Source organism: Pollachius pollachius (assembly GCF_949987615.1).
Source record: "Pollachius pollachius genome assembly, chromosome: 10".
NCBI classification, from domain to species: Eukaryota; Metazoa; Chordata; class Actinopteri; order Gadiformes; family Gadidae; genus Pollachius; species Pollachius pollachius.
Genome location: NC_136943.1, coordinates 3,975,720 through 4,001,912, shown reverse-complemented (window position 1 = coordinate 4,001,912; position 26,193 = coordinate 3,975,720). Strand labels below are relative to the sequence as shown.

Below are 26,193 nucleotides of genomic sequence, written 5' to 3'. Positions count from 1 at the left end.
AAATCCAACACTGCATAGCTCACGTTATAGTGAGTACAGCTCGAACATGAATATGGATCAAACGAATCGAATGAATTAATATTCAGAAAAAACTTTCAGAAACAGCAATAATGCCACGGCGTGCCAGCATTCAAAAACCCGGTCTAACCGGAGCTTCTACACAAGGCGGAGTCTCCTAGGTTTCAAGTTGAAAAAGGTGATTATGTCATCATGAGTGACTCAAAGAGAGCTGTTTAGCCATTGCTAATTGTATGGAGCCAGTATCCTGCCATAATTCAAACCTGAAAAAAAAAGTTTCAAAGGCTTGTAAGTCTGGGTTTGAAAACTCAACACCTTGTAAAAAACGTTTTGCAACACTGAAAAAAGAGATCATAGCCTGAAAAAAAATTAAAACATCTGCAAACATGATTTTGTGTTCTATTTTATCTTCTTCATCATTTTCACCAACACATTTTCAAAGTTTGAAAAATGTCACCAGCGCATTTGCAGAGTTTCAAATCTGGCACTGTTCTAACAGTGTATTTCATTGTTTCTCAGTTTTGAAACCTTGCAAATGGGATTCTGCAAACAGGTGTTCATACATTGAGAAATAAGTTTTGAAAGGTTGAATATTTATTTTTAAAAACTTGTAAAGGTGTAAATTTACAATGTATTTTTTCAGAACTGACCTTTCAGCACTGACTTTTCAGAGATTTGACCACACAGGCGCAAGCTTTGAGTCACGTGATTATTGGCAGTGTTCTGTCGCGCATTCGTTTTGAAACTCCTGACAGTCAAAGGTCTGAAATCGTTCAGCTGCAAAAATTGGTTCCAGAAAATGGAAAACAAAATCAACCGCGCAGGTCGCTTGTTATTCTTGTCATCGGCAGAGCACTGTCAATCACGCACAGCCCGGTCAACGGCACATGTGATTGGAATGTACGTCAGCAGAGAGCAACCAATAGGTTAAGAGCCCAATGGTCCCGCCCCCAGGAACGTTTTTTTTTTCCTTTTTGCAGATCAACGATTTCCGAACTTTAACTGTCAGGAGTTTCAAAACGAATGCGCGACAGAACACTGCCAATAATCACGTGACTCAAAGCTTGCGCCTGTGTGGTCAAATCTCTGAAAAGTCAGTGCTGAAAAGTCAGTTCTGAAAAAATTCATTGCAATGGTGTAAATTTACACCTTTACAAGTTTTTAAAAATAAATATTCAACCTTTCAAAACGTATTTCTCAATGTATGAACACCTGTTTGCAGAATCCCATTTACAAGGTTTCAAAACCGGGAAACAATGAAATACACTGTTAGAACAGTGCCAGATTTGAAACTGCAAATGCGCTGGTGACATTTTTTAAACTTTGAAAATGTGTTGGTGAAAATGATGAAGAAGATAAAATAGAACACAAAATCATGTTTGCTGATGTTTTAATATTTTTTTCAGGCTATTATCTCTTTTTTCAATGTTGCAAAACCTTTTTTACAAGGTGTTGAGTTTTCGAACCCAGACTTACACGCCTTTGAAACTTTTTTTTTCAGGTTTTAATTATGGCAGGATTCTGGCTCCATATAATTGAGGCTGCTATCTGATGGTGCACGAAACCGCCATCCGCTGCCTGCGTCGACCATGATGTTGCGTAAAGACGTCACTGGACAGAACTAATGAGTACGAGAGGGGTTTCTGAATATTATTGTTTTTTGGTAGCTACTGTAAATATTTTAAATTATAAATGTATTCAAGAAAAAAAACTATATTGTATGAGAAAAGTCAATTAAATATTAATATATATATATATATTTTTTTTTCTTCCATGAATCTGATTGGGTGGGCCCACTGTCAATCTGGGTGGGCCTGTACCAACCAGGCCCACCCAGATTGACCCGTGCTCTGTCTTTGTCCCGGAGCAACGATATATCAAAGCACGTGCACACGCGTGCAAAGATATCCACACGCACACAGAAAGAAGTATACGCAAACGGTTTTGATAACATTGTTTAGGTCATTTTATTTTGATTTTTTGCGTTTATTACTGATTTAGGTAATATTTTGTAGTAGGCCCTTTAGAATCAAGTAAGAGAGGTGGAATTTGGCGATATAAATAGCGTTTTATTATCTGTAATAGGCAGGTCGCCCCCAATAATGTTATCTTAAACAATTAAAATATTTAAAACCGGTGTCATCCAGTGAAAATATATGTGTGTATAAAACAGTAGACCAACAGTAAAGCCAACTATATAGTGGTAATAATAAAACATAAGAAATTATCAATCAAGAATTAGAGATCGTTACACATCAAGTATAGAGTAGGCTTAAAGTAGGCTTTAAACGCAGCCTGCGTTGGAAAATAAAGATAAGAAAGTTGCTTTGGTGCCACCTGGTATGCTGGCCCGTCCGTATAAAGCCGGAGAAGGCACCAAAGCGTAGTGAGATGGATACCATTTCAAGACAGTGCTGATTTACATGACTGAATAAGCAGAATAAATGCTATTCAGTCGGTATTGTTTCACTTGTCATGGCTGGTTTGATGTGCTGGACAATCACCTGTAAATAGATCAGGAAGAAAAAAAATCGTTATTTTAATGGGAGAATATGCTCAAGCCTGGAAGGTGCTAATATCTACTATATCCAAGCACAAATTAAGACGCGACTAACTACCCAGTGCTTACTCATAGCACTTACTTCAGTTGTCAATTTCTAGGGAAATTATTACCTGGGATTGTGTTGACTTCAGAGCTCTACGTGCAGCCGTAGACAAAAAGATAAGCATTCCAGAAACACACAAGCTACAAATTAACAGTATTGCTTCAATAACATTTTGCTGCATGACAAAAAGAAAGAGAAAAAGTAAATTAGACAAATACATTCGTTTTTCACTATCATCCACTCAATATGTTTTGTGTTTGGTTTATTGCTTGTTTTGGGCCACCACTTACCATTAAGTGGGAGGGTAATTCATCTTCGAAATAGTGAAACATTTCAGCAAAAAATTGCATTCTGATGAGCACTGAAATGACTATTCCAATGAGTGTCACCACATACATGGCCAAACATACCGTCACCTACAAGAGAAAGGTGGTTTACAAATAGCTCTCTCTCTCTCTCTCTCTCTCTCTCTCTCTCTCACGAAATCAAGCATTAAAGTAAACATACACATTTCTTGGATGGATGACGGACACTTGAAATGGAAAGAATTCCGCAGATGAAAAACTAGAAAGAAAAGAAAGGAGAACTGTGAACGATAATATAAACATGTAGCACGCATTGTAACATGCCGTCATTCCAATGTATCGAGCGATAGTTAATAGTGTGATGTAGGCCTACCACGGTTCCCTGCCAGAAGGACATGTAGATGTAAGCCAAATTGTAAATAAAAACAAGTTCAAACGCCATCAGGAGCTCCGCACAGCCAAACATCAAAACCACAATCTGGGAAGCACACATTAGGGGGAGATGTTACTCAAGTTGTGATAAAACAAAGGACCCACAACTGAGCCCCTGAATTTAATCCAGTGGGGATTTGATGCTAACCTCTGGGATGTCTCTGATATCGGGGTGTGGTATGACTGGTGGAGTGGCGACGGTTCAACATGAATTGGTTTATTCAGAGCTACAAGGTAAACGGACATGCCCTCTGCGGGGAGTTTACGGAGCATCAGTGGGACCCCAGAAAATCGATGGTATATCGGTAAGGATGCTGAAGAGGTTACCCCTATTGGGTCTGGTTTATCTCAGAGTATAAAGAGACAGTTGAACGGTCGGTTGAGTTTGACCTTATATGGTGTTGTTATGACCACTCAATGAGTGGCCAGCGGCCAGGCCCTACTGGTGTTGTCTCTAATACTGTGTCAGGTCGAATGTGGTGGGCTTTAATACTGTGGGGTCCAATGAAGTTACAGAGGAGATTTATTTACATCACATCCCAAACACAAACACGAAGTCCTACCCCAAGAGTCTGCGTCTCCTGCTTGATGAACAGATGCAGAGGCTTGCTGTTCATGACAACGTTGACGCTTTCCTGCGTCTGCCCCGTCTGGATTGTTGGGATCTCGGATGTTTCCATGGCTTCTTAGGTTCAGGAGAGGAGGAAGAGGACAACATATGGAATCAAACCCGATGCGTACCCCTGTTCAGGACAGACGGAATGCATCCAACTTAACCCTCTCCCTCCCCCGACCCAGACATCGCTGGAGACAAAAACACACATTTTGGGCTGGAGTGAAAACATCATCAGATGATAAGGGAGGAATAACATCAAAAACAGGAAACTACCGACCTTTCCTTGGTTTTGCAAGCAGTAGCCTACAAGCCGAGCCGAGGAGTGTGTGACGGTGGTGAAAAAGTTGGGGAAGCTTAGATTAAAAAAAAAAAAAAAAGATCTGTTTAAGGAGGAGCTAGAGATGTTCAAAAAGGGAATAGTTGAAGTCAGATGAGCTGCCACACCTTTGAGTATTCAGTCATTGTCAAATGTATTTATTACTCCAAATAATAATAAAAAATATTTTTTTTAGAATTTGGTAGACTCCGGATCGAGGTGACCGAATCAGACAGTAGTTTGTAAGTAGTGCAAAATATGTTATTCTCTGTCCAGGATACAATGAAAGCAGTCAACGGACTGGCAGTGGATTCCTCTTGTATCTGCATATAGGATGCACCTACAATAATAAATTAGTTACTCATATTATCCCAAACTTCAAGTGAACCAATTGGCTAGACACTTGAGGAGATGTCTGGACTTCAACGTGCACTATGATATGTTATTCACAGTGTAATACCCATAGTTGCAACCTGTTTGATTTTGGGAGTGGACTGAGTGACTGTGCAAAGCGGGGGTTAGAGGTAATGTTTAAGTCCTAGTTCGCCATCTACTGGCCAAACACTTCTCCAACATCCTTAACAACAAAGACCTGATGGTTGTGTTTACCACTTCTGCCTTTACTTGGCTGACCGTTTGACTTTAGGGTCTAATGGCCCAAGAATGCAATGCTCTTAAATGCTGTTTGGGGCACACATGTAATATGTTACAAAATGACCTTTAAGCTGAATACATTTCAGCAGCTTGACGTTAAATTGCCTTTAGCCCTTCATCTTCTCTACCCTGCCATTCTCAATAATATTTTGGCCAGCAGCATTGACTACGGGAAAATACTGGCATGACCGGGATTTTCAAACTAGCAATCGTTATTGACACACTTGTTCTCAGCATCACTGTAGTGCACATTTTATGTTTCACAGGAAGAATTGTAATGAAGTCCTTTAAGGTGATTTGGAAAAATATATTTTATTGACACCATGACATCTTGTCTACACTCATATGTTAAGGCACTTATGGGTTGTACAGATAGCGAGAACATAGTTACTAGAACTTTTAATTGGCCTATATTTGGATATAACAATGAATAATATACAAGGGCCGTTGCCCTTAATAAATTGATGAAAGGACCAGGAATCCCAGCACTGTGATTTGTTGAACACAAAATTCTGTAATCTATTACTTAAGAATCCTCCTCAATACATTACGATTCAGATGAGTAAGACGTGTTTATATTCACTATAGACCGATACACATTATCATGAGAGTAAATCATTTAGTGGTCGGCATACATGCTGTACCCTAAAACCCAATAAGGCACTACCAAGATGCAAATAACGCATTGAGCCAGCCATCTCGATTAATTAAAAAATGAGCGTTTTCAGTTTGCTCCGATCCAAAGTGTCAGATTAACTAAACTCAGACAGGAAGAAGGCGAGGTCATAGTGTGGGGGGCGGTGTAGCCCCAGGGCCTGGCAGAGGGAGAGCAGACGCTGGCGGGCTCTCTCGGCGCAGGCGTCCCTCATCGCCACGTTACAGAAGGGCTCCTCGTACTCCCCTGCGATGAGTTCATCGGCCGCGGCCAGCTCGTTGAGGCAGATGGCTCCTTCCTGGTGCAGGCTCCGCAGGTAGGTGAGGCTGGACGTGGTCCTTAGGGCCTGGAGGTGCTGGGACACCACACACATCACCCCGGCAAAGTGGCCCCCCGCCGGCAGGTCGGAGGCGGAGGGCAGGCGGGGCCGCACGCCGCACGCCACCATGAAGGCCGCCAGCACGAGGTCCACGCCGTACAGCTGCAGGATCCAGTCGCGCAGGTAGAAGCCCCCCATGCGAGCGTTGATCTCGATCAGGCGCGGGCCAAGCTCCGTCATCTTCAGCTCCACATTGTACACGCCGTCGCGCAGGCCGCAGCCCAGGCAGGCGTGGTAGGCCGCCCTGATCAGCTGGCCACGCTTGTCCGGGGCCAGTCCCGAGGGCATCTGGGCCGTGGTCTCGGTGAAGGTCGGGGGTCGGGTGGGGCCGTTGTCGGACACGAAGGCCCCCTCGAGTTGGCCGTTGAATATGACAACGTCGATGTCGTGCTCGGTGCCGCCTACGTACTCCATCAGGGTCATGGCGTTCCCCCAGCCCAGCCCGATACCCGGGTGGTCCGTCTCCTCCTTCAGGTCACCTCCGATGCGTTCAAAATGGGCGACGCTCTGGGCCAGGGAGTCTACTTTCCTGACGCCGACGGCACCCGCACCGTACTCCAGCTTCATCACAGCTGGAAACCTCACGGCCCCGTTCTGAGCGGCTCCTGGCCGGCCCAGGCCTCGCGCTGCTGCCTTGTTCAGGTCCGAGACGCTCTCCACGTGGAGGCAGGGCACCGCGTAGGAGCTGGGAGATGGAGAGAGCAGGGGAACGCATTGATGGAATGGATCATCAGGGGAAGGGGAGGAAGCGTGTGCCGGGAAGCGTGGGGAAGCAACCAATAAGGAATGTGTGCAAGTGCTCTCGATCGTGTCTGTGGAGCCAGTGAGGAAATCCCTGGCACCAAATTCGGCAAGGGCTCTTAAGGTTTCCTCTTCCGAGCCATTCATCCCTGGTTTGTTTCTGTCCTTCCCGTCAGCCTGGCCATCCACCTGACCGGAGGGCAGCTCTACGGAAGCGGTTAGGACTCCCGCAGCCTTTGTCAGCGAAAGAAGGTGCAGGTGGGTTCTGCTCTTCTCCTTGGCGATGGACACAGCCCCCGGGAGAGGACCCCTCAGGCGGAGCTTTTCGCAGATCTGCGACGTTAGGATCACACAGTCATCCCAGAAGCAAACGCAGCCGTCGGGGTGAAGGTCGGAGGCCGTCAGCCAATCACAGATGAGCATGCAGTGTTGCTCATCGTGTTGGTGGTCGGCGATCTCCGGGACGGCGAAGAAGTGATCCACCATCTTGGATGCAAAGTGGTTGGGGTCGCCGTCGACAAGGACTATCTGGTGAATGTAAGGAAAGGAGTGCAAGGGGTCATGGGCTTGGCATGGATTTGTGTGGGTATAGTAAATGTTTGCGGTATTAAGGGGTCCCCCAAGGTTCTGTTTTGGGTCCACTTTAGTTTACTATCCATGTTAACAACCTTGGCACTCATTGGCAGATATTGATTTACAAGTCCATCGTTTTCAGCCCCTGCAGCCTGTAACATCTTGCAGACACATTTTCAGCTAGAGGACCTGATACCTACTCTACGCCATTGAAGACGTCATTGGTGAGACGCAAATCACATTGGAATTTACTTCACTAGCCAGACCTGTCACCAGCAGTATGTTCGGTTCCAGAATGTTACGTGTGGATTCTGAGACCTATTGCTAAATATTTGGTCTTTGCACTTTTTATTTTTTATTGTTGTATCTTGTTGTGAAACTGAATAGCTACCATCTTGGCCAGGACGTCTACTTTACCAGGACCTGGTCAAATAAAGGTTTAATAAAATAAAATAAAAGAATACCATAACATTGGGTAAGGGAAGATCTAAAATAACCTTATTAATAGGGCAAGGCAATAATTCAATTCCATAGTTGAAATTCTCTGAATGGTACATATATCGTCATCTGTCATATATCATATATCATGTATCAACATATCAACATATCGTGATACACAGTTATATATTTTTCAATCAGAAGTAATACCCATCAAATATTCTTAGCTTAACTAGGAAAACAAGTCAGATACCAAACTGAAAAATTTGTGAGGAACCCTAGTTAAACCATTTAGAAAAAGGTATTTGGAATTCATGACCACATCATGTAATTTATAATAGGGTTTCATTACCATAATTATATTATAATACTGAAATAATATATATATATATCTTAGTGTGAAACCCACTCACCTTCAGCTGGTAATGGCGGGCCGCCTCCCATATGAAGCTCTTACTGTAACCACCGGCTCCGATGACGAGCACCGTCTTCCCGCTCATCAGATAGCGCTGGGAGCGGACGAACGGGGTGAGGAGGAGCGTCCCGCGACATGCCTCCATCTCGCTGTCGCTCAGCTGGATTTCCCACTCTTGCTCTGGGTAAGAGGATTGAAGGCAGAGGCTGGGATGGAGGCCCAGGACCACAGGTTTGATCGTGGCTCCGTCAGATGTGAAGAGCAAGTCTACACCTAAATGGAAGAAGACCAGAGAAGGGTTGGTCTTACAAACTTCAACTTAAACTTAAATCTCAAAGACCAAGTGACCCCAAAGTTAAATACATCATGATGACAACATGTATTAACTTGGTGGTATAATTTCTCTATGTGCATTAAAATGGTAATTAAGATGAACACATTCATGATATGAATTGCATACCAATCATGTCTGTCTGCGCCTTGACGCCTCCTCGTTTTTCAGAGGACATGTCGGACTCTGTCTCCATGACGAGGCGGAGACAGTCCAGGGCAGTCTTGGTTGCTAAGTGACGGAGCGAGACAGCGAACATAGGGTCAGTAAAGCCGCATTCTCTCAAGGTGGTCTCCAAGGACTGACACAAAGATTGATGGTGGGAGAGAGGAGAGTCCGAGGCGCCCACCCTACACACCAACTGGCGGAGAGATTAGGAAGGCAAAAAAAAGGTAAATGCTACAAACTAATAATAACCGCTGCATATGACTTTAGAGATTGGATCTTTGTGTACCTTGTAGATGAGAGGGATGTCTTGTGGGGAGCGGGTAACCACGGCACACAATCTGAAGGACAGGTCAGGGATGGGAGGCGGGCCACCTGAGACAGGAAGGAAAACCACAATGCCATTTCATGGCAATAGTACATTGAGTAGACAATCCAATCGATTTTGGTTCAATGGAGACTCAAGACTTTCCATTCATATCGGCACTACCTTATCCGTGCCAAGTTCTGATTTTCATTCAATTACCGCACCTTCATTTTGTTCTGGCACAACATGAGCTTACCCCCACTGTGACGATCCCATGTTTCCTCTGACTGAGTACTGCCTGACCTTTAAAGCACATGACGCTTCCCTTCGCCCAGCCCCTTACCCGTATACTCCTCCCAGGTGCGCACCTCCAGGGTGGCCTGGGGCTTCACGGGAGGGCAGAAGCCCTCCAGAAGGGCTGCCTCTCCAGGGAGCAGCCCCGGCAGGATCTTGACCACGTAGGCCCACACCTCCTCCGTGACGTCCAGTGAGAGATACACCGGCTTCGAGGAGGCCGCCCGGTCCACAAACCGACCGCCGCTGCGCCTCAACACAACCTCCATGATAGGAAGGGAAAGAACCGAGTTCTGTGTACCGTATTTCCCGCACTATAACGCGCACCGGATTATAAGGCGCACCTTCAATGAATTACCTATTTTAGAACTTTTTTCATAAATAGGGCGCACCGGATTATAAGGCGCATAGCATAGAAGATACTGTGAGTGTGATACTGTGAGATACTGGGACTGTGAGTAAGCGCAGTAAAATGCTGTGTGCACTGACTACGATAGCCGTAATGCTGCAAGCGGTGTGGCTTTATCGTAGTCGTAGTGAAACATTTTATTATTATTATTAAATTGTTTTTATTGGTTTTTCATACTGAAACATTTTGACAGAGCGCCGTTTACAACCAGTATGGATCAACCAATTAACCAATTGATCCATATATAAGGCGCTCCGGATTATAAGGCGCACTGTCGTTTTTTGAGAAAATTACCGGCTTTTAAGTGCGCCTTATAGTGCGGAAAATACGGTAATCAAATGTATATTGTACACACAGGCATTGGCATTTGGCATTTGAATCATCAGAGCGCAGCGTTGGCATTGAACCCACCTTCTCAGCATGCCTCACAGCTTTGGATTCCAGGAAGGAGAAGACCTTATTTCTGATTGAGTCGAGGTTGCTTTTCGGCATTTTTCCGAGGAGGACCAGTTCTACGGCTCCCACGACGCCTTCCTCCAAGGGAGTGTCTGCTAAGGGGTTCAGAAGTGCCAGGGTGGGGGGTGTGTTGAGGCTAGCTTTCTGCAGCAGAATCCTGGATGTCAGGACATCAGCCCAAAACCTCCCCAGCGGTCCAGAACTCCCTATCGGGCAGTCTGTCTCAAGGGGGACTTCCTCATTCGAATAAGGGTCACATGACAGGAAGTAGGTGACCTTGCGAGGAGGACTGAAGCTTGAGATGAAGGTGCGGCCCCCGAGGTCAAAGGTGACAGCCTTGTGCACCAGGAGGGAGGAAGAGGAGGAGCGTGACAGCCATGATGGCGAGAGACAGAGCAGAGCATCTCCTGGAAAACAAAAGAAAATAAAGATGGATTAGGAAGCAGATAAGGAAAGAGTGAGAACGAAAGAGACAACTTCCTGAAAGGTGTTTCGGTGTTGACTTTAGCACTATGCGTCACTGGAACTACACACCTTCACATAAAAACATTTAATGGATGAAAAATACACTTAAAACACTTGCCTCGATTGGCATTACCCCACACAACCTCCCACTGTTGACTGATAACATCGGCAGCACATTATTTACATATAAACAGTCCAATCAAACCTCACCAATGCAATTTGTATGATATACAAACAAAAGACTGCAGATGTAGGTATACAGCAGGTTCCTTTTACCTGGGGTGCGCTGGCCTGCCTCCAGCAGCATGGAGAGGTACGGCAGAGGGGAGCCCAGAACACACAGGCACTGATCCGAGTGCCCCACACCTGGACAGCAGACACCATGAAAAACATGTCTGTTAATGTTTCAATGTGTTCATCATTTCAATATATGGGTGTAAGGGCAGCAGAGGATGCATGGTCGAATCATTCATATGTGACATGAGCAGCTGTCTCGCACAGGTGTCAGTAAGGGTGTGGTTTACACTAACAACCCATTGACTTGATGCTTGATAGCACCTCAGTGTAGCATCGATTACATATCTACCATGCAGCAATGCGGTCAGAAATGCGGTTCTACCCTACCCGGTAGTAGGTCCAGTGTTTTAGGTAGATTGAGTTCCCTGAGAGCCTGCTGCAAGAGCTGGTTCAGTCTCTGCTCCAGGCCATATGTTGGTGGGTTGAAATGCCTGCTTTGGAGAGAGGGGGGGGTGTCAGGTGGTGGAACAGCCATCCTGGAGAGGGAGCTGAGAGAGAGCTGAAGTGGGTGTGAGGGGTGAGAGTGAGAGAGCTAACGAGGGGGAAAGTTAGAGAGAGAGAGACGGACAGAGAGAGAGAGAGAGACAGAGAGAGACAGAGAGAGAGAGAGAGAGATAGAGGCAAAGAAAGAGACACACAGACAGAGAGAGATACAGAGAGAGAGACACAGACAGAGAGAGACAGACAGACAGACAGAGAGAGAAACACAGATGGTGAGAGAGACACAGACAGACAGACAGAGACACAGACAGACAGACAGACAGACAGACAGACAGAGAGACAGAGAGAGAGAGGCAGAGAGAGAGATTATTCTAGGAAAATAGTACTCAAAATGTGCCAGCTGTCTCTGAATCCAAACAAGTGCATTTGTCATTTGAACATGAAAGCATAGGTTATCCATTCATGAGGTTTGAAAGGAAGTTAAGATGAATTTTTTTTATAAAATGGCACACTCAAGGCAGAGCGCTGTTAACCTATTAGAACATAACAGATTTAAACAAAAGACAAACATGTTAAAATGTCATGAGGTTATGAATAGCTCTTACATTTGCAGACTACTTATTTAATAGGGATGTTCACATTTCATGATTCCATTCTATCTTACTATTCAGAACTACAGAAACCGATTACTTTAATCAATACACTGAAATATTGTTTAATAATCCCATTTGATTACATGTCGACAGTTGTTTATTCGAATAATGAATAATATTTGAAATGCTTCCTATTATATAAAACGCTTTAAAGGAAAAAAACAAAACAAAAACGTTGTGGTTCTGCGCAAATAGAATTTTATTTCTTGGTGGTCCAAAAGAATAAATCACATTTGTCGTGCGCGGGATATGCTTTCTATAAATAGTAATTGGACCATACTTGACCCCTTCCCTTTAAGTTTGGATGACATAATCCGATTTAGACTTGGCCAAGCTTGACCTTTAATTTTAAACCAGACTATAAATTATGTTTTATATAAACCACTAGACTTTCTATGCACAAATAAGACAAATATGCAGAAAATATCATAGTGCAAAACGGGTCAATGCTTATTTTTTTTCAATGATACATTAACAATACAGTTAAGTATCACTTCATAATTATTTGAAATTATTTTGCAAATTTAAATTGTAAATGGTAGGCAAGGATATACAAAAAGAACAACGCAAAACGAATCGCTTACAACAAAAAAATACAGCTCCCGAAATATTAATCATAAGAAATATCAAGTTACATGGTTAAATTGGGCTTACCATGGTGACGGTTAGGGTGGCAAACTGTGAATGCGCCTGGTTCAATACCTGCTCCAATATAGCATGGAAGTAGTCACGTTGAGGCGAGCGAGCCACAAGAGAACACCAGTCCAGGGTTAGAGAGGACCCTGTATTGTAACGTTATCCCGGTCTACCGTAACGCAATTTCCGGTCTATTTCTTGCGCTGAGCTGTGTACACCGGTTTACAGTCACCCGAACGAGTAGAAGAATACATTTTTAAGGATAACAAATACATCAAAAAGGATAACAGATATGGATTTTCTACGAAACTTCGACTTAACAATATACACGAAGCATGTAACAGAAACGATATCCCTCTATTGAAAGTCCCTCCCTCTCTAGACGCGATCCCATATCAATGAAAGACCCGCCCAAGTAAGCGCTAAGCATATCCAAGCAGTCAGGTGGAACATGGACAAACTCTGATAATATAAATACCTCTCATAGTGGAGTATGTTCTACCCGTGTTCACGTGGGTTTCCTCCCGCACTAAAATACATCCTTGCTCGCTGCTCGGTTAATACTCCTGCCGGTGCCCTTTGCATTTGGCATTTGGGCAATAGACCTGGAGTTGGCCCCCCCTCCCCCCCCCTATTGCTGCTAATGATGGGTTAATGCAGAGCTCTCATTTCGCGTGAAATACTTGTACTTGTGCACTGACTAATTAAGAATCTTCAAAGGGTGTATACGATTATGCAGCACTATAAATCAATTTTGACAGTTTTTGACAGAATTACTTCAGAGTCATGGGAGATACAGTCCCTCCAGAAAAACACGATTATGCGATCGCATAATTCAACGCATAATCAGCCAAAGTCCGCAAATTCATGTGGGGGCCGCATTTTTTCAAATATGCCGCACTTTCACCGCATAAATTGCCGATTTCAGCGCAAAATATGCGGGGCGTTCATGATTTCATTATCCCCGCATTTTCGTTGCAAGAAAGTCACATATCTTAGCAGAAAGTTGAAAAATGTTGCGTTTACTTCACACAAGAGCAGCCATTTCCCCCTGTTGCCATGGAAACGTTATGAAGTGACGTAATTACGCGACGTGATGTCTTCGAAAAGTTGCATTTTTCGCAAGTTCCCGCATTTTTTCGCAAATTCCAGCAATTTTTGCAAGTTCCCGCAATTTCATCGCATAAAATTGCATAAATATGCCGCATATTTCATCGCATTTTTTAAGAAAACGTGCCGCATAATCAAGGATTTTTGGCCGCAACAATCACAAAAAAACGCTGCATTTTTCTGGAGGGACTGGAGATAACAGGGAATTCGTTTATTTTAATGCAGAAATAAGTTTGGCATAAAATACACATACAGGTACAAAACAATAAGCCGGAAAAAGAAATGGGTAAGTAATTCAGAAAAAGTAGCTCAACTGCTTCTGGCGTTACTTCTCCTGGTAATGGTCGTCCAGGACAGCGCAAGGAGCGTTGTAGCCGTCTACTCCGCCACTAGGGGGCGCTATTTCACTGCTGTAGCGGACTACCCCGCCACTAGAGGGCGGTGTTTAACCCAAAACCCTACCAAACCCCAAAAATATTGAAAATGATTAGACTTAAGATAAAACATTCAAAGATATAACGCTACACGAATTTGCGTGTCATCGTGTAGTCCCATTTTTGGACACGATGGAGACTGTAGAGGTTTGTAGGACGAAGGAAGTAACATTTGTGGATTCCTTGCAGCCTGTAGATGTCTTTTGATATGTTCAGTAACGCTCGTGGCCATTTGAAACAATATTTTAAAGATATTTTTCTCCGTTACTCACAACATGGGCTTACAAAAAATTGCTAATTGATCCCATTTTAAAACACTCTTTGCTCACCTCACCTCAGGTTAAGGTTAGGCTTAGGGTTAGGGTCTCTGACCCACAGACCAACTGATGATAGCCAAAAATGTAATGCAATCCAGACGGTGTGAATCACAAGAACATTTTAAATATACAAGAAAGGTAAACATCTATATGAACAAAAAAATCAAATATGCAAATAACAAATAAGGATAAAAAATACAGATAAATAAGAATAGCAGCTGATGTAAACGGTATTTCACAGCAGTGTTGTCCAGTTTTTAAAGAGTGCAAAAAACTGGACAACACTGCTGTGTCCAGTTTTCTGCTGGACACAGCAGTCATTTCTGTAGGCTGTCATTTCACAATGTTTTAAGGTGCTTGTGAAATGAATAGTTGAATGTAAATGAATTATTCTTATTTTTCAATGTTCAGTTCACGCATGGCTATGGGATAGAGGCTGTCTCTGAGTCTGTTCCTTCAAGCTTTGAGAGACCTGTACAGGCTGTTTCCAGGGTGGGATAGGTCTTTCAGGACGTTGGCTGCCCTGCCCAGGCACCGAGAGCTGAAGACGACCTTCAGGGACGGAAGTGTGCAACCGGTGATTTTCTGGGCGGTGTTGATGACCCTCTGAAAGGCTTTCCTTTCCACTGTATAACCCTGTGGTTATACAGTACGCCAGGACACTCTCGATGGAGCAGCGGTAGAAGGATACCAGCAGCTTCACCTCCAGGTTGTTTTTCCTGAGGATCCTCAGAAAGTAGAGTCGCTGCTGGGCCTTCTTGACTAATGTGGTGGGGTTTGTAATCCAGGAGAGATCCTCTGTGTTGTGTGTGCCCAGGAATCTAAAGTCTGAAACCCTTTCCACACGGTCCCCCTGTATGAGTAGGGGTTGGGGCGCTGCACTGTTCTTACGGAAGTCTATAATGATTTCCTTTGTTTTTGTGTTGATCAGGATGAGGTTGTTGACCGAACACCACACTGCCAGTCTTTGGACATCCTCCCTGTAGGCTGTCTCATCTCCTTCTGAGATAAGTCCAACCACAGTTGTGTCGTCCGAGAACTATCTCTCTCTCTCTCTCTCTCTCTCTCTCTCTCTCTCTACCTCTCTCTACCTCTCTCTGTCTCTCTCTCTGTCTCTCTTTCTGTCTGTCTCTCTCTCTGTCTCTCTCTCTCTGTCTCTCTTTTCTTTCTGTCTCTCTCTCTTTTACTCTCTGTTTCTAATTTTTGTCTCTGTCTCTCTCTCTCTGTGTCTCTCTCTCTCTTTCACGCTCTGTCTCTCTCCAGGTTGGATTTCTCGACCTCATTAGTTTTCCAATTAGCCTCATCATCTGTCAGCTGTCATTTGGTCACTCAGGGCAATGTTGACTCTGCTGCCAATCATATGCTCCGATTAATCTCAGTGGGACACTGCAGCCAATTGTATGCTCTGATTCATTTCAGTGGGACCAGTTGTGCTGCTGGAAGTCTTGCTGACCTACAACTTGTGAAGTTAACACACCATACTTCACAAGTTGATGCTTAGTACTATACAAGTTGATAAACTACACTTTACAAGTTGATGCTTAGTACTATACAAGTTGATAAACTACACTTTACAAGTTGATTCTTAGTACTATGCAAGTTCATAAACTATATTTTACAAGTTGATATTAGTATAATTAATATTAATACATGATACAAGTTGTAGTTTGTACTTTTGCTTTCTAATCTGCACCTTAGGGTTAGGGTAAACCACTCTCCAAGTGTTTAGTGGTGTACTTTAGGGTGGATTTCTTAGTTTTTCCACTCCCTCTCTTCACTTTTTGGATATCGCATTACTAGGGATTATCATTTTCGCACGATGTCTATAGGTGTGTGTGTGTGTGTGTGTGTGTGTGTGTGTGTGTGTGTGTGTGTGTGTGTGTGTGTGTGTGTGTGTGTGTGTGTGTGTGGGTGTGTGTCTCTGACACAGAAAACCCCAGCCTAGCATGTGGCCAACCCTAGCCCAGCATGGTGCTAAATCAAACCAAAGCCTAGCATGGTGCTAACTCTAACCATAACAAAATATATATGTAGCGTAATATCTAACGAAACCAGCATACGCGTAAATTATGTATTTTAGATTCAAAATATTGTTTTGCATCTAAATAATTATAATCTCAGTTTTGGTAATGATAATATCAAAATGAAAATTTAAACCTCACGTTTGATATTATAAATCACAGGTAGGATCTTGGGATTTGGTTAGGGTTAGTTAGCCTCTTATTTAATTACATTATACCTAATATTCTACAAACGGTAAGATGGTTTTGTTATTTTTAGGTATGAACTTATTGCGAGCATGTATTTATAATTGTGTCCTATATGCGTGCGGGAGCGATAAGGAGCGGCGCTACCGTCAGCCCGCTGCGAGCCATCTTTGTTCTACATCAATAGTCTCCAACCCAACCCTGACCGGCGGCTGAATGAGTCAGAGTGAATGGACGGTCATTATGTGTCGAGAGGAGCCAGTGAATGAGATAATCTCCTTTCTACTCCCATCATTCTCCCCTAACCTCTTCCTCTCTCACCCAGCATATGGCTGCGTCACCACACCTCCAGCTCTTGCATTGTTGCTGAACATTTATCTCCAGTAAAAAGCAGGCAATACGCTACTGTGTTCATAACACAGGCAGTAAGCTAGTGAATGTAGAATAATAAGCAGGCAGTAAACTGATGTATATATAATAAGCAAGCAGTAAGCTAGTGTATTTATAATACAGACACTAAGATGTTTTCTGCATATTAAAAATCAGGCAGTAAACTTGGGTATGTATAATACAGGCAGTAATTAGTATGTTTGTAATCTGTAATGTTCCTACACTTCCTGCCCTGGGGTGACCAGACCTTCCCGTTTCCATGGGGACAGGACCAGTCTCTGTTAGCCCTGGACCAGCCTGCTAGCTCATGTTTTATTTGCTGTGACAGATGGCCCTCCCCTACAGCCCGGGTCGGAACAATCACGATAGTTTATCTCATTTTGAGCAGTTTTTGATCAAGTATGACGACTTGATGACTGCACAGAGGAGCAGCCTGTGGCAGCGCTGTTTAGGCATTTTCACACGTTGCGTTGTTCGGTCCATCAAACTACAAATGTCCCTTGACCTAGCCCCCTCCAATGGACTGAAAGGTTGAATATATGGTTAGCCTATGTTTAGCGGTAGCCCCAACTCTCCTCAGTTATCATTCATTATTAGATCCTTGTTTACCCACTGTTAACCAAACCCTGTTTACTGACTGTTACCCTAACCCTGTTTACCCACTGTTACCCTAACCCTGTTTACCCACTGTTACCCTAACCCTGTTTACTGACTGTTACCCTAACCCTGTTTACCCACTGTTACCCTAACCCTGTTTACCCACTGTTACCCTAACCCTGTTTACCCACTGTTACCCTAACCCTGTTTACCGACTGTTACCCTAACCCTGTTTACCCACTGTTACCCTAACCCTGTTTACTGACTGTTACCCTAACCCTGTTTACCCACTGTTACCCTAACCCTGTTTACCCACTGTTACCCTAACCCTGTTTACCCACTGTTACCCTAACCCTGTTTACCGACTGTTACCCTAACCCTGTTTACCCACTGTTACCCTAACCCTGTTTACTGACTGTTACCCTAACCCTGTTTACCCACTGTTACCCTAACCCTGTTTACCCACTGTTACCCTAACCCTGTTTACTGACTGTTACCCTAACCCTGTTTACCCACTGTTACCCTAACCCTGTTTACCCACTGTTACCCTAACCCTGTTTACCCACTGTTACCCTAACCCTGTTTACCCACTGTTACCCTAACCCTGTTTACTGACTGTTACCCTAACCCTGTTTACCCACTGTTACCCTAACCCTGTTTACCCACTGTTACCCTAACCCTGTTTACTGACTGTTACCCTAACCCTGTTTACCCACTGTTACCCTAACCCTGTTTACCCACTGTTACCCTAACCCTGTTTACTGACTGTTGGGCTCCAAGCCTAAAACACAAAATAACTCTTAAAATAACTTATTTACACCTGCCCCCTCTGCTTCTTTTTACTGTAAATATTGTTGCTCCTAGTTTTTAGTCCATCTTCTTCTCCATCTTCTAACCCTTACCTTTACCCTTCCTCATCTTCTAACCCTTACCTTAACTCTTCTACATATTATAACCCTTACCTTAACTCATCACCATCTTCTATCCCTTACCTTAACTCTTCTCCATCTTCTAATCCTTACCTTAACTCTACTTCTAACCCTTACCTTAACTCTTCTCCATTTTCCAACCCATACCTTAACCCTTCTCCATTTTCTAACCCTTACCTTAACTCTTCTTCATCTTCTAACCCATACCTTAACTCTTCTCCATTTTCTCCATTAACTCTACTTCTGACCCTTACCTTACCTAGGAGACCAGACTTCACCAGAGATCCATCATGGACCTTTATCTACGGCTCTATAGCACATTATATATGTATATATATTTAATATGTATGTACATATATATATATTATATATGGATGTAAACCAGGGAACACTTATCTAAGGCCCTATAGCATATTGTATCAATAAGTTGTGTTTGTTAGTTAACGGGTCTCTCCTGATTGAAGTTGATCAGCATATATAAATCCCAGGTCAGCGACGGAGAGCCCCGGTTCCTATTTGTGGAATGTCTTTCCACATTAACTATTGAGGAGTTTTTTCATGATTCTGGGCTCTCTGATGGCGTGCCTCTAGAACCCTGACCTATATAATACACCGGCTCACAAAAACATGTCCATGTTGTTGAAAACACGAGACATACATTAAACAGCAGGGGTTCACAACCTCGGGCTATTGATGTACCACTAAATTGTCATCAATACACTTTTTGGACCTTGTCAAAAGGAAGCGGTAAGAAATAGATAAACACACATGCTGAACAGAGTGCAGGCCACGCCCCTTTATACACAGTACTACCGCAGACCACGCCCCTTTATTCACATCACTACTGCAGGCCACGCCCCGTTATACCCATTCCTACTGCATGAGGCCATAGGCCACGCCCTTTATACAAATTACTCCTGCATGCCACTCCCCTTTATACCCATTACTACTGCATGAGGCCCTAGGCCACGCCCCTTTATACAAATTACTCCTGCATGCCACTCCCCTTTATACACATTCCTACCGCAGAAGGCCCCGGGTCACGCCTCTTAATGTGCAATAATGTTGCAGGCCACGCCCCTCTATACACAGCTATAGGAGTAGAGCTATAGGAGTAGAGCTATAGAGCTATAGGAGTAGAGCTATAGGAGTAGAGCTATAGAGCTATAGGAGTAGAGCTATAGAGCTACAGGAGTAGAGCCATAGAGCTATAGGAGTAGAGCTATAGAGGTAGAGCTATAGAGCTATAGGAGTAGAGCTATAGGAGTAGAGCTATAGAGCTATAGGAGTAGAGCTACAGGAGTAGAGCTATAGAGCTATAGGAGTAGAGCTATAGAGCTATAGGAGTAGAGCTATAGAGCTATAGGAGTAGAGCTATAGAGGTAGAGCTATAGAGCTATAGGAGTAGAGCTATAGAGCTATAGGAGTAGGGCTATAGAGCTATAGCAGTAGAGCTACAGGAGTAGAGCTATAGAGCTATAGGAGTAGAGCTATAGAGCTATTGGAGTAGAGTGATAGGAGCGGAGCCAGTCTGTTATAAAATCTACGGTCCTCATCATCGTCATGGGAACGAGCGGGAATGTTTAGACTTTCTACAGCTGCTTCCTGTTGACCTCATATCCCACACACACACACAAATACACATATATATACACACACACACACATACACACATAAATATGCATACAAACACACACACACACAAACATACGTACACACACACATATATACACACACACACACACACACACACACACTCGTCATATATGAGAGATATAATATATATATACACACATGCACACAAATCACTTAGGCCTACTATTTATATACTTACTATACATATTTGGAACACAAAATATACATATTAATACAAATATGTATATAAATGTACACACAAATTATATATAATGCATATGTATATTATATTATATTACATAGGTGTTTCTGATCTTTCATAACCCGTTTCTCACCATCCTTCTTTCATAGTCTCTACTTCTCTCTGCAGGCAACACACACACACACACACACACACACGCACGCACGCACGCACACACACACACACACACACACGTGTGATTCGCTGTCTAGTTGTGCATATTAATGAGCGGAGGACAGCGAACTGCTCTTAAAAGTGTTCCAGAGAGAGAGAGAGACGGAGGGGGAGAGAGAGAGAGAGAGAGCGAGAGAGAGAGAGAGAGAGAGAGGGAGGGAGAGGAGAGAGGGAGAGGGAGAGAGGGGGGGAAGAGAGATAGAGAGAGAGAGAGAGAGAGAGAGAGAGGGAGAGGAGAGAGGGAGAGGGAGAGAGGGGGAGAAGAGAGAGAGAGAGAGAGAGAGAGAGAGAGAGAGAGAGAGAGAGAGAGAGAGGGAGTGTTGTGGATCAGAGGGAGAAAGAGGAGGATCGTTGTTTCTCCCGACCCGGAGGGCTGAGTTATTAAAGGACCAGATCGCCTCTCTTCGTGGATGTTTGAGTCGTTCTCTCAGGGTTAAGGTTCTTCTCTTAGTGTTCCATTCTCTTGGGTTTCCGTCCTCTCCGTTCCCTTCGCTGCTGATCGGTTCGTCTCTTTCCCAACGCGTCGCGGAGATCTTTCTTCTTCTTTTTTTCGAACTTCAGCCATGCACCGGGGAGCTGTGGTGTTGCTGCTCTGTGTCGTGGCCTTATTGTTCTTAAGGACTGAAGGTAAAATACTTAACTTATTCTTCTTGAGGACTGAAGGTAAAATACTTTATTTATTCTTCTTGAGGACAGAAGGTACAATACTTTACTCTTACTTCTATAACTAAAGGTTATACACTTCTCATCCGTTTCTCCACTCAGAGACATCATGTCTAATGTAGTCAGACGGACACGGACTGTTACTTTAAACAGAAAACAAACTCCTATCCTGCGGACAGTCCGGGTTTGAACTACCTTTAAATAACTGTTAAACCAGTGTTAAACTACTGTTAAACCAGTGTTAAACCAGTGTCACACCAGTGTCAAACTACTGTTAAACCAGTGTTAAACTACTGTTAAACCAGCGTTAAACTACTGTTAAACTACTGTTAAACTACGGCTGATATCTCAGTAGTTCTGAATAGGAACTACAATAGTTGGGTTCCCAATTTTATAACAGTAAGCAATATGAACTGCAATAGTTGGGTTCTAAATCACAATAAGTAATATGAGCTATAATAGGTTATAATATTAAATAATATGAACTATAATAGATTATAACATCAAGTAATATCAAATATAATAGGTTCTAACATTAAGTAATATATACATTAATAGGTTATTACACCATTAATATTTATAATCAGGTTTTGTTGCAGGTTATAACACTAAATGATATGAACTATAAAAGGTTATTACTACATTCATATTCATAATCAGGTTTTATTACAGGTTATAAGTGCCGATGCACCAGGAAAGGTCCTAAGATTCGTTACAAGGACGTCCAGAAACTGGAAATCAAACCCAAACACCCCTTCTGCCACGAGAAGATGATATTGTGAGTACCCAGGTGATGAGTATTCACGTGATATGAATTCAGGTGATCTTGTCAGGATTTTGTTTGTATTTAGAGGATTTTGTATTCAGTTGATTCTGTATTCAGCTGATCATCAGCTGACCTATAATTCATGTATCCTGTATTATATTGTGCTGGGTACCTTTTCTGTTCACTGTGGTGTGAGACATAAGTAAATATACAGTTACAATGTCCATGGAAATGTGTGTGCAATGTGTATTCAATGTAATGTAAAACGTGTACAGTTGAAAACCATTCTGTCACACAATAAGGTCAGTAAACATTCAGTTCAATGAAAAGAAAAATGACTGAAATGTACAAGCACTATTCAAGTGCCTTCCTGAAGCACCATTTTTTTTAAATCTCTGTGTCTATTAATCTGTATCTCTGTCTGTTAATCTGTATCCCTGTCTGTTTATCTATATCCCTGTCCTGAATCTGTGTCTCTGTGTCTGTTTATCTGTCTGTTAATCTATGTTTTTGTCTGCTAATCAGTGTCTCTGTCTGTTAACCTGTCTGTTAATCTGTCTGTAAATCTATGTCTCTGTCGGTTAACCTATATCTCTGTCTGTTAATCTGTATCCCTGTCTGGGATCTGTGTCTCTGCGTCTGTTAATCTGTCTGTTAATCTATGTTTTTGTCTGTTAATCAGTGTCTCTGTCTGTTAACCTGTTTCTGTTCATCTGTATCTCTTTGTCTGTTCATCTGTAAGAGTTTTTACACGGCCAAATATACCTGTCTTATTTGAACAAGTTTCCCGGCATGGTCCGCGCGTTTACCCTGACCAAGGTAATATACCGTCTTCATTTCGCACCCCAATTAACCCTCTCAGACCTAACACATATTGGGGGTTCCATTTTCATGATAATGCGATTAGACGGCATTGCAGCACCAGGGGCAGGATTTAGAGGTGTTGATGACGTAAAATGTGCGACCCACAGCCTGGAGTTTTAAAAGCAGGAAAAAGCTGAGAGAAAGCAGGTCAACTGGTCGTCCAGACAACAGAGACAACGCAGCGACATAAACATGAGTAGGTCTAACTGAAGAAACGGTGAAAACCGCGAGCCGCTGACCATCATATGAGAGGAGGTGATGCAGTCGCATTTAAAGAAGACGGTGAAAGATGGCGTGACCACCCAGAAATTAGCAGAGGAACTTTCCTTACAAGGCTTTTGTCTGGATAAAAAACAAATGGTCGTTCTTTGTCGTTTTGTTTTTTTAAATGTTTTGTAAAAAGTTCTGCACTGAATCATCAACTTGCAATGTTGGCGTTTTTCGCAATTGTAAATATAAAATCGCGTTTCTAGCCTACACTCAGATGAAGTCTACTCATTCTTGCATGCAAGTGGCTCTAATATAAAAAAATTAAAAAACATTCAGAGTATGCTAATTATTCTAAGTAGGTCTACTCTCCGTGCGTACTCCAACCTGCTCCAATGAATGAAGAAAGCCACTCCTAACGAAGGGGAATGTACCCCTTGGTTTAACACAGGCAAGACGGGGAAACTGTAACATCTGCCCAGCAGCGTCCGTATCTGCTTGGCAGCATAAAAATGCCTTGGGTCTCTGTCTGTTAATCTGTGTCTCTGTCTGTTAATCTGTGTCTCTGTCTGTTAATATGTGTCTCTGTCTGTTAATCTGTGTCTCTGTGTCTGTTAATCTGTGTCTCTGTCTGTTAATCTGTGTCTCTGTCTGTTAATGCGTCTCTCTGTGTCTGTTAATCTGTGTCTCTGTCTGTTAATCTGTGTCTCTGTCTGTTAATCTGTATCTCTGTGTCTGTTAATCTGTATCTCTGTGTCTGTTAATCTGTACCTCTGGCTGTTAATCTTTATCTCTGTCTGTTAATCTGTATCTGTCTGTTAATCTGTATCTCTGTGTCTGTTAATCTGTATCTCTGTCTGTTAATCTGTGTCTCTGTCTGTTAATCTGTGTCTCTGTCTGTTAATATGTATCTCTGTCTGTTAATAAACATCTGTCCATCTGTGTCTCTGTGCCCATAGCGTCACCATGGAGAACGTGTCTCGGTTCAAAGGTCAGGAGTATTGCCTGCACCCCAAACTCCAGAGCACTAAGAACCTAGTAAAGTGGTTCCGCATCTGGAAAGACAAACACAGGTACGGTACCATGGAAAAACATCTGGAAACCAACAATGCACCATATGATATATCATGAGTGAAGCGGATACAATGACTGTTGTGTTGTATTTGCAGGGTCTATGAAGCCTAGAGCATCTCAGCTCTACGATCACGATACTTGGATGAAACAACCGTAGGCTTGTGTACTGTGAAGTACAACACATCATTTTACCCTTAACTCTACCCTTAACTATCGAGACCCTATCCCAAGACACTAACTCTACATTGGGACCCTAACCCAAGACCCTAACGCTACATGTAAAACTTAACCCCGGACCCTGTGCTCCGACCCCTATCTGCTGGTCGATGATCAGAGCTGCCTGCAGTTATACTATCACAACCCATCCCTGTGATCAATGTGACCTAACCTTAACCACAAGGGGCAGTATAGAGTTTATACTATCACATCCCATCCCTGTGATCAATGTGACCCTAACCATAACCACGAGGGGCAGTATAGAGTTTATACTATCACATCCCATCCCTGTGATCAATGTGACCCTAACCTTAACCACAAGGGGCAGTATAGAGTTTATACTATCACATCCCATCCCTGTGATCAATGTGACCCTAACCTTAACCACAAGGGGCAGTATAGAGTTTATAATATCACAGCCCTTTCCTGTGATGAATGTAACCCTAACCTTAACCACAAGCAGTTAAGCGTTTCCAACCCCAAATCGACCTGCCGAGCAAATCCTGAAACTGAATAACGTGAAAGAATCTGATCAATTGGAAATATAATTTGGAGATATAATAAAGCAACATACATGTATATGTTGGGATTTCACTGTGTATGTGTAGAGCCTGGACTGGCCAAGGGAAAGGTTTGGGTATATGAGCAGGGGCGGAGCTACAAACTCTATTATCCAGGATGGGTGGAGCCATTTCTACATGCAGACAATAAAAACGCTTGAATCTTTACTCGGGAATTGTTCTTAAAAATGCAAATAATGACATTTGTGTCAACATCCATCAATCTTCTTGAAAAGCCATTTTTTTGCACTCTTAAAATGATCTATGTGATGTAACAATCTACTTATATTAATAAATATAGAATTATAGAACAATATAGAACCTTGAGAACAAGGCCTTTAGAATAACAACTTGTTGAAAACGCATGCTTAGCATATCCTATTCTCTTCACTACTTCAATAAACTCATGCTTATGTTTCATGGTAGCGGTTTCCTCAATATATTGTGAAATGTCTCTAATGTTTATATTTCTATAGATATAGATTTCAGAATATATATACAGTATATTTAAACATATTTTCTTTACTTAATGTGCGTTGCTCTCGTTTTAAATAAGACTTCAACATATAAAGCCTTTGGAAATACCGTTTTTTTTGTTATTAGCTCGTCTAGCATAGGACGATAAATGTATTCTGAGTTTTAGTGTTTGTGTTTAACTTTCTTTAAGTGTAAAACAATAAAGTGTGGATGCTTCGGCTGTGTTGGTTTTTCCGTTATTAAGAATAGCTGTAATACTATTATTACTACTACCCTAACCCGAGATAATAATATACTGTATTACTATACTGTACTGCTAGATAATACTACCCGAACCCTAGATAATACTAATACCACTTAATACTAACCCTAAAATACTAGTATACCTAACCCTAGATAACACAAATACTAACCCTAACCCTAGATAATACTATATAATAAATGAATACTATACTGTACTACTAGATAATACTACTATACTGTACAGCTAGATAATACTACTATACCCACACATTAGGGGTCTGTGGGTTAGGGTTAGGTGTGTGTGAACCAAATCAATCCGATTCTCAACAGCCTTCACATACAGGTTTATTTAGAGGCATATTAAAGATTATTTTCATATTATTGCTTATTTTTCACCAATAATATAAATGTTGTTCATACTATTGAGTAGGTGCTATGTTGTGTAATGCAGGCTAATTACACATTTGAACTCATTAATTACTACTGC

General features: G+C 42.6%; 2 protein-coding genes and 1 long non-coding RNA gene across 4 annotated transcripts; 1 reads left to right on the top strand and 2 right to left on the bottom strand.

Moving 5' to 3' along the window:
• Positions 1–1,957: 1,957 nt before the first annotated feature.
• LOC307082018 lies at positions 1,958–4,354 on the bottom strand. 2 transcript variants are annotated; one of them, XR_013812187.1, is made up of 7 exons: positions 4,255–4,354; positions 3,925–4,046; positions 3,303–3,407; positions 3,132–3,188; positions 2,915–3,040; positions 2,692–2,799; positions 1,958–2,522 (listed from the first exon to the last, which is right to left on the bottom strand). It is a non-coding gene; the product is annotated as an uncharacterized lncRNA (long non-coding RNA). The 2 variants fall into 2 exon arrangements; XR_013812188.1 differs by having other exon boundaries at positions 3,925–4,043; positions 4,255–4,308.
• Positions 4,355–5,267: 913 nt separating this feature from the next.
• LOC307082001 (carnosine synthase 1-like) lies at positions 5,268–12,715 on the bottom strand. The gene is made up of 9 exons (XM_079745399.1): positions 12,621–12,715; positions 11,200–11,404; positions 10,852–10,941; positions 10,066–10,517; positions 9,295–9,508; positions 8,934–9,019; positions 8,609–8,840; positions 8,147–8,421; positions 5,268–7,250 (listed from the first exon to the last, which is right to left on the bottom strand). The coding sequence occupies exons 1-9, from the start codon at positions 12,621–12,623 to the stop codon at positions 5,700–5,702; spliced, it is 3,108 nt and encodes a 1,035-aa protein (XP_079601525.1). The 5' UTR covers positions 12,624–12,715; the 3' UTR covers positions 5,268–5,699.
• An 8,240-nt stretch (positions 12,716–20,955) lies between these two features.
• Positions 20,956–25,662, top strand: cxcl14 (chemokine (C-X-C motif) ligand 14). The gene is made up of 4 exons (XM_079745420.1): positions 20,956–21,263; positions 21,972–22,077; positions 24,096–24,209; positions 24,306–25,662. Exons 1-4 carry the CDS (start codon positions 21,200–21,202, stop codon positions 24,319–24,321), a joined length of 300 nt encoding a protein of 99 aa, XP_079601546.1. The 5' UTR covers positions 20,956–21,199; the 3' UTR covers positions 24,322–25,662.
• Positions 25,663–26,193: the final 531 nt, after the last annotated feature.